Source organism: Poecilia mexicana, unplaced genomic scaffold (genome assembly GCF_051168715.1).
Source record: "Poecilia mexicana isolate PSO_F unplaced genomic scaffold, ASM5116871v1 scaffold_20, whole genome shotgun sequence".
Taxonomy (NCBI): Eukaryota; Metazoa; Chordata; class Actinopteri; order Cyprinodontiformes; family Poeciliidae; genus Poecilia; species Poecilia mexicana.
In genome coordinates this window covers 8,853,089-8,869,050 of record NW_028263389.1, presented here as the reverse complement: position 1 = coordinate 8,869,050, position 15,962 = coordinate 8,853,089, and the positions used below count along the sequence as shown (strand labels likewise).

Genomic DNA, 15,962 nt, shown 5'->3' with positions numbered 1-15,962 from the left:
AAGAGCATGTAGCGACTGTACATTAAAGGGAAAACAGGAATGCAGAAGTGATTGCTCTGAACAGCATAAAAATCGCGAGCCATCTCTGAAGGATTTATATCTGCATGTGTTAACACATTCAGCCTCTAGGTGTCCCTGTAGCAAATCAGAGCGGCTCCCTCGTCCTGCTTGGCGTCTCTCTGTCTGCTCGTCGACTCTCTTAAACATCACATGAGGAAGTTGCTTCATTCTGTAAGTTGTCTTTGGATTACAGCGCGTTATCAAAATTAAAATCCTTAAAGTGCTACGTCGGAATGTTGCACTGACTATGCTGACTGCATTTATGGCGAAATGAGGGAGTTTCATCTGAATGTCACAGCGTTTAAGTCGCAGCCGTGTGGGATGCGGTGAAAATGAATCAGACACTTTGCAAGTTCTTAATGGAAATATTGCGTAATATTTGACTTAATTTCAGCCTCGTAGTTTACATGAAAGCTGGTAATGTAACATGAGTGGTGTTCTCGGATCAGTTACACATATTTATTCAAAACTGGACTTTTAAAAACTATGCATCTATTCTTATTTTTGTTAAGGTGGCAGCATCATGTGTGGATGTGTTGCTGCAAGAGGAAAGAAAAATAGTAGCCCATCATGAGGAAAAACGTCAAAATATTAAAGCAACATCTCAAGACATCAATCAAGAAGTTTGAAGTTTGGTATACATTGGATAGCCTGACTTTCTACATTAGTTAGAAAGTGGATTAAAGACAAAAATTAGTTGGCAGTGCTAAAAAGGTGTGTGTGAGAGGAAGGAGCTCTATAAACTTGTCTCAGTACCTGTTTTGTCAGTATTGGCCAAAATACCTTCAAACCATTATGAGACGCTTGTGGAAATGTACCAGAAGCTTATCTAAATTGTACAGTTTAAAACCAAAGCTACCAAATACAGAGAATAAATAGATATATTACAATAGAATATGTGAACCTCTGAATTTAAAGAAAGTAATAAGGAAAAAACATATTATGAGGATAATTTGATTATAGTAACAGATCTAAAGCACAAAAGTTTAGTCTGGTTCTAAACTCTGTGCTCTTGTTTTCTGTTTCTTTATGGACCATTTATTGTATCTGGAATGATGATGAAGAATGCCTAAAATACGTTCGATTTAGATGACATTTTCAGTTAACTGAATACACTTTGTATTGTCTTGTTGTAATAATTGTGAGCAACTATTAGTTGTTCAGAGGTTATGCTAGTTGCTCATTTACTTTGGTATCAGCTTCAGCACCAGTTCTGACCCCGTGTTAAAGTGTCACTTATATGCTCTGCTTGTTCAGCATTTCCATGTAAAGATATACGCACACAGTTATTTTTTGCATGGTTTTTGAATGCTACTTCTCGTTTGTCTGATAAAAGAAATGAAGTAAAAATAAAATACAATCATTTAATCCAAATCTATTATTAAAAATAAAATAAAAAAAATATCCCTGATTGTTGTTACTTATTTTCTCTGAATTATTGAAATCATCAATGGTCTTATGGGAATTTCAGTAAAAAGCAGCTGGTGGGAATTCTCCTAAAGTCATTTTTTGGAAGTTTCAAGCTGTCACTCTCAATAGCTTTCATTTCTTTGCAAAAAATCTGCCTAAGAGTGTGCATGTGGAATTGACATTAAAAGTCAATTTATTTTGAATGACCACAGAGTACAAAAGAAGACTGGATTCTTCCTGTGCTGCTTTTGTCTTAGTTACTCTCAAATAAAAACAGCCAGCGCCAAAAGATCTTAAAGATCAAGCCTGGATGCCACATGTCTCACGTTTGTAGCAGCTTGTTTGCAATTATTGCATGATTGAACCTTCTAACAAATTATTGTTAGGTTTATATTTAAATTTTTTCAAGCTGTATCGTAGAAATCTTTTCAAGTACTCTCTATGATGCTTTAAAATTTCCATCACCAGGCTTTTCTCTAATATTAACTTTGAATATGTTAGAGCAGTGAAATTACAGTCTGAGACCTTGGAAAAAGCTTTCTTTTTTCTTTTTTCTTTTTAAAGCTTTAGTTACGTTTGAGCTTAAAATTGCACAAACGATGAATAATAGGCATTTATTTTATTTTATTTTTTTACTTTTGTCTGTGTTTGTTTAACTCAATTACTCACAAATATGTATTCTTTAGACAAAGATATAATTCTGATAGTAAAAAACAAATGTTGTAAAATAATATTTGCAGCCATTCTACCTAGAAATGCAGAAACAGTGTTGTTCCTTTTTTATTCTGGGAATAGATCCCCATCAGGGATGCAATGTTTAAATTGTGAATAGAGACATTTTCTTTGATTAATTTGAAACCAGAACTTGAGAAGTCACGTCTGCCCTCCTCACCTGTAGTTTGACCTCGCCTTTTGACCAGTCAGATCATGGATGAAGAGTGGACACCTTTGGACTGTCTGCTGCCGTCAGGTAAAGCAACAGATTGTTAAACATAAACCTGTGTCTGTAAAAAAGTGCTATAGACACTAAACGAGGTGGAAAAGTGCAGTCAAGCTTCAAGCCTGACATAGCAAATAACTTAGTATGTCCAATTTAAGATACTAAAAACTGGAGATTGTTTATTATTCTTTATACTTAAAAGTTTTCTTCTTCTTTGGATATATTCATCATCCACAATAGCCAAGTGGATTATGAGGGCCCCATCACTTTCACTTAAGAAATTGTACTCCATTCAGTGACATTAAAAAGACGGCAGGGTAGAAGTTAATGCATGTCTGCTGTTTGTTTATTTTTTTTATCAGTCATGAAAGTTCCTTTATTTAGTATTATGGCAGTGTTTTGTGCTCTGATATTGTCCTGTCTTCAATGGTCATTTGGCAAGAGATGGGGCACACCCTGGACAGGTTGCCTTGTCAACCATGCAGGCAGATTCTCACACCGAAGGTCAATTAGCTGGTTTGTCCTCAGTCATGCCTGCTTTCTTTGCTGTATTTTCAAAGTAATGCCCAATGGAAATTGTAAACAAATTCTCTAACTTTCTGAGGAAGCTAGTTTTGCTGCAGTGCTAAAGCTAGTTTGAACATGTATTTTTAGTTGGTTTCTCAAAACAGCTACACTACCTTTTTTTTTTTTTTTGGCATCGTCACCACTTGAAATACAATTATGTTTGATATTTTTCACGTAAAGTTAATTTAGATTTCTTTGCCCATCTGTCATCATAAGCAGTTCTTATTTTCCATTTTAGTAAGAGTGGATATTTGCTGAAAAATGTAGTTAGTGAAAGCAACATTACTTTGTACATTCTCTTCTTGGTGAGTGTTAAAGAAAGCGGTGTTGTAGTATTTTTTTTTTGTTTTGTTTTTTTTTGAAGCAGTTAAAATAAAGATAACTTGTTAATTAGACCATAACCTGATATCTAGATAGCAGGAGACAATGTCAGCATTTTGTCCTTTAGGCAGGCATTAGGATTTGGTATTCCATCACACTGCATCTAAATACTGAGAAAACCTTAAAGCGTGGCACTTTTTACAGACAGTTAAGTTTTAAAACCAGACCATAAACTGCCTTTGGACACTTTATTGTTTCAGCAAATGGAAACAGAGTGAGCTAGCCATAAAAATGAGAAACACAGTTGTGAGGCTAAAAACTCAGACCTTTGATTCAAAATACCCAGTAAGCCATTGATCTTGCCTTGTCGTACATTTTGTTTTGTAATGTGTGATAATCTGTAATAAACTCAGCAGATATCTGATCTATACAGGCATGGACACGTAACATCTAGTACGGTGTCCAGTCGTGTCTGCTTCAAGAAATTTTTCACGAAACCCACAAGATTAATGAGTCTTGTAGGTCTTTCGGGTCGGTTTCTCTAAATTGGACTGGTTTCAAGACCCTCACACACAGATTTACGGAGTTTTATGGATTTGACTGGATTAAATTCTTGGGATTGCTATTGCTGGGTCTGCTGTTTCCAAAACTAAGGTGACTATTTTTTCTTTTGAAGAATGTGTTAAAGTGTTTCAGCTCTGCAATCATTTTCGAAATAATTTGTTATGAAACTTCAGTGTTTTTTCTGAGCAGTGAAAAAAACAAACAGCAGCTTCTGTAGAAAGGCGTCTCATGGGAGGAGTAGTTGATGCGCAAAAGTCTTGGGTACAACATGTCAAGGCAGCATCTACATAATAGGCAGACAAGGTTTCCCTGCAATATCTTGGATTGTAAAAAAGGAAACCAGTGTTGTTCACCTCTGGCTTCTGTGTGTAGGCTGATTTGTCTTCATTTGATCAAATGCATGCTTCACAACGCAGTCCTGCTTGTCTTCCTCTTTCTGTTTTGAACAGTCGGGGAATTGCATTCCAGAAACAAATCACTTGCCCTTTGATGGCACCTCTGTGTATATGTACTGGCTGTGTCTTTTTTTTTTTTTGATGTACTCGCTCTGAAGACACGGCTTGATTCTTAAAATTTTGCCAAAAAGTAATAAGCAGGCTTGCTCTTGAATTAATTCCCTGATGTCATTTGACATAACTTTGCTCACACAACACCGGGATTTTAATCTGACATTTGACTCACAAAAGGAGCCATTTGTAAATTCAAATTGTTTTTATTGTTGACTTTATTCAGACCCTTTGTCTGTTTACGCTTTGGCATTCCTTGACACTTTGCGTAAAGACCACCCACAGCATGCAGCTGTCTCCAAATGCGCCACGTGCCTTAGATTTTAAACTTAATTTAAAAACTGACCTTATTTTTTTTTGGAGTAAGAAATTCTCCTGCTGTTCTCTACACCTGAGAGGAAAGCTGGGTACAGCTGCCTTTAGCCACTGCTGCTGGTACAAGGAGTTTGTGAGCTCCCAGGTGGTGTGTCTGCGTGTCTGTCCGTGTGTTACTGAGTGGAGAAAGAGAGAGAGAGAGCGAGTGTAGAGGAATCGAGCCTGATGTAAGCCTAAGGACAGGCTTTACCCAGACCAGTAAAGGTCAAGGAGATTGTACAACAATTTTGGCCTGCAGAGCTGACAGAAAGGCACATGTAGTTTTATGACATGTCCTGTAGTACAGCTGGTTACATTTCTTGAGTCTATGTCATTCATTTGATGCATTTCATAAAGAGCGTGGTTTTACGATTTAAGGCGACAGAAATTCCAGCTTCACAAGATTATCTATGCACTGTAATATATTTAGTAATAAAGAAGGTTACTGGGTTTTTCTTTTTTAATAAAAAAGGAGGAAAAAAGCGCTTTCCCCTCTTTGTCCCAATTTAATTATGTTGTGAGGGTTTCACCCAAGCTACGAATATTGTTCTTCCAGAGGAAAAAGATAAAAATAGAGATCTTAGGATTGAAAGCCACATGCTATATCCTCGGCACACTCGGCTCCGTCTGAGCCCGTCTGATCCCTTTTTTTTTTTTTTTTTTGGTTTCATTGGTATACAGCAGTCGCAGATGTTCAAAAGAACACAACAATTGTACACTTTATGTTGATCAGAGGCGTTTCATACATCTGAATACTTGGAAAGGACACCTTTTCAATATATACAATGGTCTCATCTGTTCTGTTGCATTTCCTGAGGCTACAGTTCTGTGCAATGTGGTTATGAGCTTTTAGTTCTCCGAGGTTTCTGAAGGTCTTTGGCATTTTTTTTTTTCATGTTCTGCTTTTTACTTATTTTCACTCCATCTGTCATACCGAGCCACTTTCTCGGATGTTAGGTCACTTAAAGCAGACCAGTGAGTCCTTTGTTACTGCCAGCCTGTCTCTAAGACATCTGACTTGCTCTGCTGTCCTTTCATCTGCAATAAAACACCGAAAGCAAAAAAGGTTGACAAGCTGGGAAAGTATTTTCTTTTACTATTAAAGTGATTACCAAAGAGCCGAGAGCCAGTAATTTGATGTCTTCATGTACAAGAAACGTATTCATTTGACATCTATACAATGTCTGAAAGTAATATTTTTATGGTAAAGGAGGAAAAACTACACAAATTTTCCACAAATAGTTCTTTTGAAAGTGGCTTGTTCACTCTAAAATGTTATTTTGTGCCTGCAAAATAGGCTTATGTCTACATGTTTTAGGCCTATTTTTGCTTTTATGTCTAAATTTGCTTGTGATAGTCCACTTAGACTCATTTTTCAACTTGTTTTTTTGGCAACAGTATGTTCCAGCCATTTCATGAGCTTGTAATGCTGATTCTCTTTACATTCAGTATGAAAGAGACAGATCTACTTTTCTGTTTTTTAATAAATTCTTATAGAATTCAACTTAAATGCTGCCTAATCAAGCTCAGATAAAGCAAAGCTCTTACTTTTCCAATTTCCTACTTTCCTCTCTTGTACAGTATTGCTTTTTAACTGGACCCAAGTTTTGTGTTTGATTGCTAATGAAAGACAAAAATATGTTATAATCAAGTTTGTTGAAATAAAGAAAATAGAAGAATAAAACCGGGAGTGTCCTGGAATACAGCATATTCTACTTCTTGAACAATTAATAATGTGTTGCTGCATTTTTTTTTAACCAAGGCAGAACTAGAGTTTTTAATAAATATAGGAGTTTCAAATTTATATGATAAATTTGGACGTAAAGGGTAAACAGCTTTGCCTTGGGGATGTGCAGTCCATTGGGATAAGCCTGATGACTGACTGTTCATTTCCCCTTCAGCTATTTGCAAGTTCCCATTTTACAAATCACTTTTGTGACAAATAAATGCTTCTCAGAGGCAGTATTTATGCCTAAAAAGTTTTGGTTTATACAGTAAAAGACAAACTTGCTTGTTCTTTGGTTGATCAATTCGAAAAACAAGTTAGTTCAGGGGGCAAAGTCTGGGACGATGCTTTGTTATGTTTGTGTAATGCTGTCCGTTACATTTGTGACTATAGAATGGATACATAACTTCAAATTGCATGTACAATCCTAGAAGTTGCTGCGTTGCAATCAACTTTACAGTGTTTGACAGAGCAGAATAAACTCATTGACTTCCATCAAAACACCCTTTTGGTCTTGTTCTAATGGAAACTTGAATGAATGATTTTCAGTTATTTTGTCCAAAGCTGGTGACGGAATAGAGTTGTCCTTGCAACCACTATGTTATGTTGGGTCCTGTCTACGCTATTTTGCTATGGTATATGAACTTGAATAAAGTCAAGGTGTCAAAGTGCAGGTTAGCTTTCTACTTCAGAATTGATCCCCCAGTGCTTACAGCTCTTAGTCGCCGTTTTAGTCCCTGCAGCAGTTGATCGTCGATTCATTCTGCAAATTTGACCAAGCCTTTATCATCATTGGCAAAAACAGTACAGTGGTTTTACAAAAGCTTCAGATTTTTGATACAGTGTGCTTCAGACTGTGAGTCATTCCAAAGTTTTAAAATAATTGTTTTCAAGCTGTCAGTCTGAGATAAACTGCTCTTGTTTCATTTGCTTATTCTTTGGTTTTCAGTGTACCATATGCCTCTCAATAACTGTTTTGTTCCTCACTGCCTTGGTAATTTATCTTGCTGCTTATTTTGAGTTCACAGCAAACAAATGTCACTTGACTTGGTAATTACTAAAGGATCTGCTCAACTGGTGAAGATATAATAACCAACTCTTGTGTATGAAATTGCTTTTCTGTCACCTTTATTAGAAAAACTAGTGTTAGGTATTTAGGGACACTATTTCTTAATCTTTTATTGTGGACAGAGTGCACTTACTCTGAAAGTACTCAGTAGTGCTGGCAGTTTCTTTCATTAATAAAATATGTCCACGATTAGTCATCTGTAAAATTTATCTTGTGGAATTCATCTGAAAAAGAAAAAAGCAAATCTGTTTTGGGGGTAAAATGTAAACAGTGACAAGGTATACTGACCTGGTTTTGCATAAATGTGCAACCAACCTTTAACCAACCATTGGCATTCTTTACAAAAATCTAAAGTCTGCAGAGAGGCTACACAGAGGTTTAGTGTGATATCATTATTTTAGGAGAAGGTTACACAATGTTAGTGTTATTTAGATACTATGGGACGATGAAAGCAGTCGTAAATAATTTGAGAAAACATGGGGAAGCAATGACAATATAAGAACTGGACGTTATTGGAAAGACGAGTTAGCAAATGGTCAGGGAGGCTCCCAGGAGGCTGACAGCAATATTGAAGCAGTTGCAGGATTTTTGTTTTGTTACTTTTTAGTGGCCTTTATTGAACAGGTAATGGACAGGAAGGAGGAAGAAAGAAGATGGAAGACATGCAGCAAATGGCCCGACTCAGAGAATGAAACCCAGGGCGCATTTAGGACTGCAGGCCCTTCAAATGGTGCACTCGCTTTACCAACTGAGCCATTAAGCCCCTCGGAGTTGTAGGATTTTTTTTTTTTAACAAGGACTGTTTGTATGTGACAACAATCTCTGTAATTTTATCTATGTCCTTACTATAGTTTTTATTCGCCAAATAAAACCTGAAGGCCCATCTAAAATCTCCATAAGCCGTGTAAGAAATCATCGTCCGACCAAAGTTTTAATTTGTTTCACAATTCCAAAAATATATGTTCTACACAGAAACAATATTGCACACCGCTACGCGCAGAACGAGACATGATATTTTTTAGCATCAGGCACTACGGAGGTGATCAGCTGAAGAGGGCCGTGGACAACAGGTGTCCTCAAGTGTGCAAATGCTTCAAAGTTTGTATGTAGCCTCCCAATAGAGTCACACCAAAGACTGTAAGCTGTAGTTAAATCAGTAGCTGTTACAATTCAATGTGATTAGAGTCATTAACCTGGTGAAACAGTTTTGAAGCTTAATTTTGGTATCATTAGGCTCAACAGGGTTATCGTCCAACTGTTACTTTCGAAAGGTGCAACATCTTCAGTGCTTCAAATGAAAAGATGGCTCCTTAATCATACTGTGTGACTGTTGCTTTTGCACATTGCACAATAAAGGAAGAGTGCTGCTCAGAAAAAAAAAAAAAAAAATCTTGGAATTAATTAGTTTCTCACTTCCTCTGTTCCGTCTTGCTCTCTATGCACAGCCTTCTTTTTATGGTGCAGTGTTATCAGGTAATGAGTTTTTTTCCGTCTTTCTTTTGGAATGGGGAAAAAATTAAAGTGCAATGTGAAACGAGTGTCAACTTGAGTGTGAATTAAGCATATGTTATATACTTGACATTTTTCCTCGTGTGTAATTTGTGCCAAACAGAATCGTTCCTGATTTCCTTTTTTTGCATTCAGCTTGCAAATTAGACACACAAATGAGTGTTGATGCAAAAACAAAAAAAACACATCCATTTCTGTACAGAAAATATTAGCAGCTTTGGACTGTCTTGTGAATGATGCGTTTTCTTGAACTTGTTAGTTTACCTTCATGAGGAATTTCTCACAAGGGCAAGTCTGAGGATCTCAAAGACTGAAAAATATTTATCCAAGCATGTATAAATAAATAAGTTACCTTCAGCACTCACACATTAGTTGTGTTTGGTATCAAAGATTAAATAGGTTTTCAGTTCCCTGCACTATTAAAATATTTTTTCACCACTTCCACCGTGCTTTGAAATGCATTTCCACCCCCCATTAGATCAGTTTGGAAGGAATTTCTAAGGCTTCCTCGGTTTTCCCTCTTTCAGGAAGTACACACAACTCTCAGAAGAGAATATAAAAGCACCCCCTGGATGTCTATATTTTAAAATCCCAGTGTGCACATCTACCCGTAAAAAGCACTGCTAGAGGTTGTGTGAACAAAGGAACTGTAGAGTTATGAGTCATTTTGTTTTTGCACGCTGGCATTCGTTATTCTGTTTCTTGGGTCTAAAACTGTTCTTAAGAGTGTGAGAAACCACACTCGCAGCTTTTTGTTTCCAGTCTGGCATAATCTAGTCTAGATTATTTTTAGCTTTTACAGTACTACATTGTCACATGGCATTTTAGGCGGTGTTGTTTTTTGTTTTACAATAGACAAGGCCCAGCAGATAAAGGAATAGAAGAGTAAACATCCAACTTGCTTGTATTCGTTGGAGATGGTTTGGTAAAAAGGAAAACAAAATTCAGGACAGATGCCAGCTTGTTTCATTGCTTTCAGGCTGATGAGTAATATGTTTACTGGTACTGTGTTGGATTTGCTTTTCTTGACATCCTATTTGAGGGACTTTATATTCATGAAAAGATGATGATCATTTCACTATCGTTTTAGCAGCTCTTTAAATCTACAAGTTGTTTTGGTAAACTTGACACTTAAGCTGCAGCTGGCTGTGAATCAGATGCTGAAGCAGCGGGTGACTCTTATAATAGAAAAAAAAACATCTTTAAGGTCAAACATTGTTTATGTCTAACATTATTGCTATGCACATGGAGTTCCTCATCATGCTTTTCTACCTCAGACATTTATTTTTCTGCTCAGCAGCATGGCTAATGGGAGATGCACACTATGATGATGGTCTGTTCATCCACCCTCTTTATCTGTTGTAGTCTGGAGAAAGCCACAGTGAGCTTCATCCCAATATAGAAGTTATTCTTTAAAAACTCAATCTCAACTCTAATTTATGGAAGTTTTCAAGTTCTCAAACAAGATTTAACTAGCTTGCGATGGAAATAATTTAATTTGACTTATTTAATTTATAAAATTTTGTCACTGGACCATAGTTACTGTCATTTCTTCAGTATGTACAGTATAAAAATGTTTTCTGAGATGCATCAATATCTGAGATGAAATGTTTTCATCTCGGATGTTGTTGCATGGTAACATTTGAAGTGTTGATGTTTTTCGTAACAAGTTAGTTTTCTGCTGTGCTCTGCATGAGAATAATTGGCTAGAACTAATGTGAAGATGCACGTTTTTAATAAACGGTAAATAAAATCATTAGTCAGCAGAACTGTAACAGAAGTGGTTCATAAAATCCAAGGTTTGGCGCAGTTTGTATTAGGTCACAGTTTTCTGTTTGATTCTCGTTTTTGTACTCTTTTCTCACAAATTGATAATCCAACATTAGTGGTTTTAAATGGTCACTTATTATGTGAGGCACGTTATGTGGTTATGCAAATGCTGAAAGAAAAAAAAATCTAGTCATTTTCCATTACGAAATTGAAGAAAACTGAGGACAAAGCTAGATAAGATTTTGAGCAGTAATTGGGCAAATCTTTTTGATTTCAAACTGATTTTCTTTTATTTCAGAAATTAGTGTGGAAGCACTTTACATTAACTTGTTACCCAGAACACAAAAGTCATATATTCGATGTGTTTGGTGTTTTCGACAGTTTTCTGCATGACTCTCTCTACATTCGGCTCAAGATGTAACGTGCTGATATAGCGTCAATGGGAAGAAATACTTGAATAGTCATAAATGAAGCATCAGCCGTAACTATAGATCAGCTGAAAAATAACTCTAAAACATCCTAATCATGATCATCCCAACAATGAATCATTTCTCTTGTCAAAAACCAGAAAACAAACCATGTAACTTACATTTTTAATGCTCAACAAAGTAAGACAAACAAACAAAAAAGAAATAGCAATGTAATGCCCAACCCTCAATGCCACTCAGTCATTCTTAAACTGCTAATGGCAAAAGCAGCTGTTAATTAGCAGCTCAGAAACATTTGGTAAATTGCACAACTTTCACTGAGACCTGTCGAATTAATCAAATTTACTCCTGACGTGTGATAATGGCGGTGGCAATTTCCGCTCTTGATCGCATTGCTTCAGTTTTAACTTTCTGAATCAAACAGCTTCAGCTCTGCTTGGAGAAAAGGCTGTCATCCCATGTATTGTTCCATCCCTAAAGTACAAAACAGACTATTATTTAATCTTAATCACAAATGGCAATTCCTTGAGTAGATGCTTTCTTATTTGTTGAATTTCTGAGTGCGTGTGTGCGCGGCTTTGTTTTCTGAGTTATTTATGCCGTTTGGCACTTTTAGAAGAATCTCAAGGTGACATTTCTTTGAAGACAGAGTCTTAAAGGCCACACATTTCCTCCTGTGGGCGCTAGTGTATGTATGGGAGGCGAATGCTTATGTGACAAAGGGTTATCTGAAAAGTCACGGTTGGTTGAGTTTGTCTTTTGTTCTCAGTACACTGGGAGCCAATTAGGACACAAGATTGACAAATGTGCTCCTCCTTCTTATCCTTCTTACTTACCCCTCCCTCTGTCCTCCTTTCTCTTCCTTTACCTGTATATTCTACTTTTCATTCTCTTTCTTTTACCATTCCTGTGAGGTGTTGACGTTTGTATTTAAAGTGACCTTCCAGTGATATAAACTTTATAACAATATTAAACTCACCTTTGCAACAATGTCAAAACGGGATGCATTTTCAACTATTCTGTGAAGATTAGATAAATTCTTTACATTTGAGTGTACGAAACCAAAAAGAGAGTTTCATTGTTTTCTTGAGTCATTTTTCTTTTAGAATTTAATGAAATCTGAAATATGTCTATGTATCTTCTCTCTCTTTGCTATTTTTTGTCAAGCTTCCGCACCATTGGCATGAAAGGTTTCTTTGCAAACATTCTAGCGTCATTGTACACTAATGAGTGTTGACTTTGCATAAAGTTCAGATAAGAATTTCACACACTTTCGTCACTAGAATGTTAATTATGTGCTAGTTCTGGAAGAAATGTGGAAAGCCTGTTTATTCCATTCATTGAATTGGATGATTGAAGAATTGAGGCACATAGGCAATTAAAACTTTGCCTCATTTACAAACAGGAGACTCAATAATGCGTGGAAAAATCATACACAGTCAAAAGAGCATGGCACCTCCTCAATTTGTTGGTCACCAGAATGGTCACCCACTGCTGAGGGATGCCATCCCCAAACAGAGTCTACTAGTCAGTCATCATTGTCCTGATCACTCTGGTATGAACATCACATCCAAGCGAATGCCGCATCCACGTAGGTCTTAAACAAACCTTAAACAGCCCTTGTGTCTTTTTACAAATTTGTGTTGCCACCGTTTTGTTCATTTGGCTTTGTTCTAGATGGTTCCTGGGCTGTTCATTAACAACACACCCAATGTTAGCAGTTTGGGTCACATGGTTGAAACTTATACGCTGCTCAGTGTCCAATAACGCATTGATTCCAAATATTGTGAAGAAGGGTGGTTAAAGATCTACCCAAAGTTGTGCCAGTAACTTGTTTATAGGTAAAACACAGTGGGACACTGGTAAATATGTGCTTGCATAGTTATATTGAAAATGTTGAATCTTCTGTCCACTAAAAAGGTCAAAGTTGTATATTCCACACCTTGGTAAAAGGATAACCAGACTGCATATTGAAAGTCTCATTTTTAGCAAGACTTTCTTGCCAAACTTCTGACCAGACCTGTAGATCCAATTTTGAGGAAGTGACACGTGGCTTGCATCTGAATGTGGCATTTGCCATTGGTTTTGAAGTTGACTTTAAAAATGAATAAGAAATCACTCCTAAGTGCAGACAAGTGGAAAAGATAACTGAATAAGGAATGAAAAGTTTAAAGGCAAGGTGAAAAAAGGTTATACCTTCATATATGGTCCATTAAGGCTTTTCCATGCAGCTCTTCCTCTGCTTTGTCAATAAATGCAGAGTTTTTGCCCCCACCCATCTCCTGCAGATAGATAGGTTACAATTCTAAAGTACTAGTCAGGGGATCTGCATTAGCAGCAGAGCAAAGGGGAAGCTAAAAGCAGATTAATGAGGGCTTGAGGGAATAAATAAATTCCTGCGCTTTGAGACGGAGACTTTGACAAAGAAACAAGGTGGAACACTGATGAGAGAGAGAAAGATGCAGATGACAAGTCCTGTTTTACAATTTTCAAAGTGCTTTTTCTGGTCACGTAGCCACAGCTGGTGCATGACGAAGGTCAGGGTATTCAGATGAGACTGGATTAAATGTGCTCAAGCAGATGTGCACACAGATTCGCCTTAGTTTTTGACAAATGATAAGGACTTTGGTGTTAATTGCAAGCGTGGTCAAGGAGAATGAAAGTACTGTAGTTACTACAAGTTATTGCTTAAACTGGATACTCAATGGGCGATTTAGGTTAACTTTGGATATCCTAAATTAGATCTAATTGAAAACATTTTGAACTCTGCTGAAAATAAAGCTGACTTTGAAATATTTCTTGTAGATTTTTTTTAATTTTATTTCACTCTTCTGAATGTTGATTTGTAGCTCGTTATGCAATGTCTATTTCTGTTTCCTGTGTCTGCTCAAATAATCTCCAGTTTGCATTCAAACCTTATCTTAAAATTGAAATAACGATATAAGAATGTTTTACTTTTTTAAGTGTACCTCTAATTATTTACCGTGTTTTTCTACCTCAGGCAAACAGAGGATTTGTCTGATCATTCTGAACCAGCCCATTGATAAGAAGCACCTACACACCCTCTGGGGTAAAGGTATGTAGCTCAAACGTCACAAACACAGATCGGACAAGACCTTTTTTCACATATTTGTATTAGTTGTTTGATGAGACCATGTATTCCTTAATTTTTTTTTGTGAAACTGCGCTTTCTCTCTCTTTCTCTCTCCCTCTCTCTCTCTCTCTGTCTCTCTCCCTCTCTCTCTCTCTCTCTCTCTCTCTCTCTCTCTCTCTCGTCTATATGAAAGTGCTTTGCATCGACTTTCAGACTGCCGGCGCTGTGGATTTTAAAAGTCGCACACCAGAAGAACAAAGTTGACTTTAGGTTAAGCTGACTGTAAGCTGAAGACAGATTTGCTCTTTATCCTTAGCTGCTTTGAAATCCATAATTTTTTAAACACCTGTTGGACAAGCTGAGTGTGAAACCACAGACATGTGATGTGTCTAGCTGCTCCATCTCAATACGGTCCAATCGCAACCATATGGTGCTCGTTATATCTGCAAATTGCTAAGAATATGCCTCAGATGAATGGTAATTATACAGAATTTAACGACTGAGCTGAGTGAGAAGGACGCAGCGTGCTGCAGAGCTGTTAGCCAGATTACAAACAGAGAGGTTAACTTAATGATTCCTTTCCCCTTGTAAATATGTTTGCGTTTAAAAAATAAATTAAAAGTAAAAAACAAATTCAATTTGGAAATGTCTTACTTTGACATGTTTATTGTCTTTCTGAGCCTGAGGTTTTCTAAAAAATAAAACTGAAAAAATGCACTTCACACAAATGAACAGCTTAAGATCATATTTGACTCCAAACTTTAATAAGGAATGCAAGTTATTTTATTGTCTGTTATTACTTCATGACATTTGGTGACTTTTTGTGGAACAGTTGTTATTCAGAGTTGTATTTTTATTTTCCTGATTTGTTAGAAGATAATAAATGTCTGTTTGACCTTTAAATTTTAGTGATTTCTTCAATAATAGTATATAATATATGTCTGTCAATAAGTTGTTGATAATGGGTCAGTAAGTAACCTACACCTGTGATGTTTTCTCTCTTTGTCATTTTGTACTTTCAAGGTTTTGTTTTGTTACCTTCTATAATTTTCCTGTCAATTTGTAGCCTCACCGGGGAAAGTTTTTCCTAAAAGCTCTGACAGCCGGTGATCTGAAGTCATTCTCTATAATCCTGTCATTTTCTGCTGTAACAAAAGGAGTTTCTGTCACAGATGATGACATTCAAAAGCAGGAGGTTTCTCTTAATTGTTTTGGTTTCACCAGGGTAATGCTGTACAATACACTGCCATATCCAATCTTCCAATTGAAAATGACTGGCAAATAAACTCATCATCAGCATCCTAATGATAAATTACTTTTAGATAGTTTAGTATTTCATAGAGTGAACTGTTTTCTTCCAGGTTAATATAAAGGAGTTATTTTACAGGTATGAGAAGCAAAGGGGACGAAACAGCAATACATGGATACAAAAATAAGGGAAAAACTCTGTTTAAGACAAGGGCTTTACAATCACATTAGGCATACTGTAATTGGTGCAGTGTAAAGTGACTGACTGGCTTTACTTTTGCAATCACTGAATACTTGTTAACCCCAAGGGCATTTTGGTGACTCTGCTACAGAACATCCATCAGAACCCTGCTGACATCAAGTTTGCTGGGTGTATTTGAATCTCACGGCTTTTTT

General features: G+C 36.6%; 1 protein-coding gene across 2 annotated transcripts in view; it reads left to right on the top strand.

The window, feature by feature from the left end:
- The first annotated feature begins 119 nt into the window (after positions 1–119).
- Positions 120–15,962, top strand: part of tpk1 (thiamin pyrophosphokinase 1) — a 70,589-nt gene continuing 54,746 nt past the window's right edge. Inside the window, exons 1-3 of one of the 2 annotated variants that reach the window (XM_088001403.1) lie at positions 120–231; positions 2,369–2,440; positions 14,226–14,300. In XM_088001403.1, the coding sequence (XP_087857529.1) occupies positions 2,398–2,440; positions 14,226–14,300 (118 nt within the window). In that variant the 5' untranslated portion in view covers positions 120–231; positions 2,369–2,397. The remainder of the gene's footprint in view (positions 232–2,368; positions 2,441–14,225; positions 14,301–15,962) is intronic. The other variant, XM_088001402.1, reaches the window with a different exon arrangement.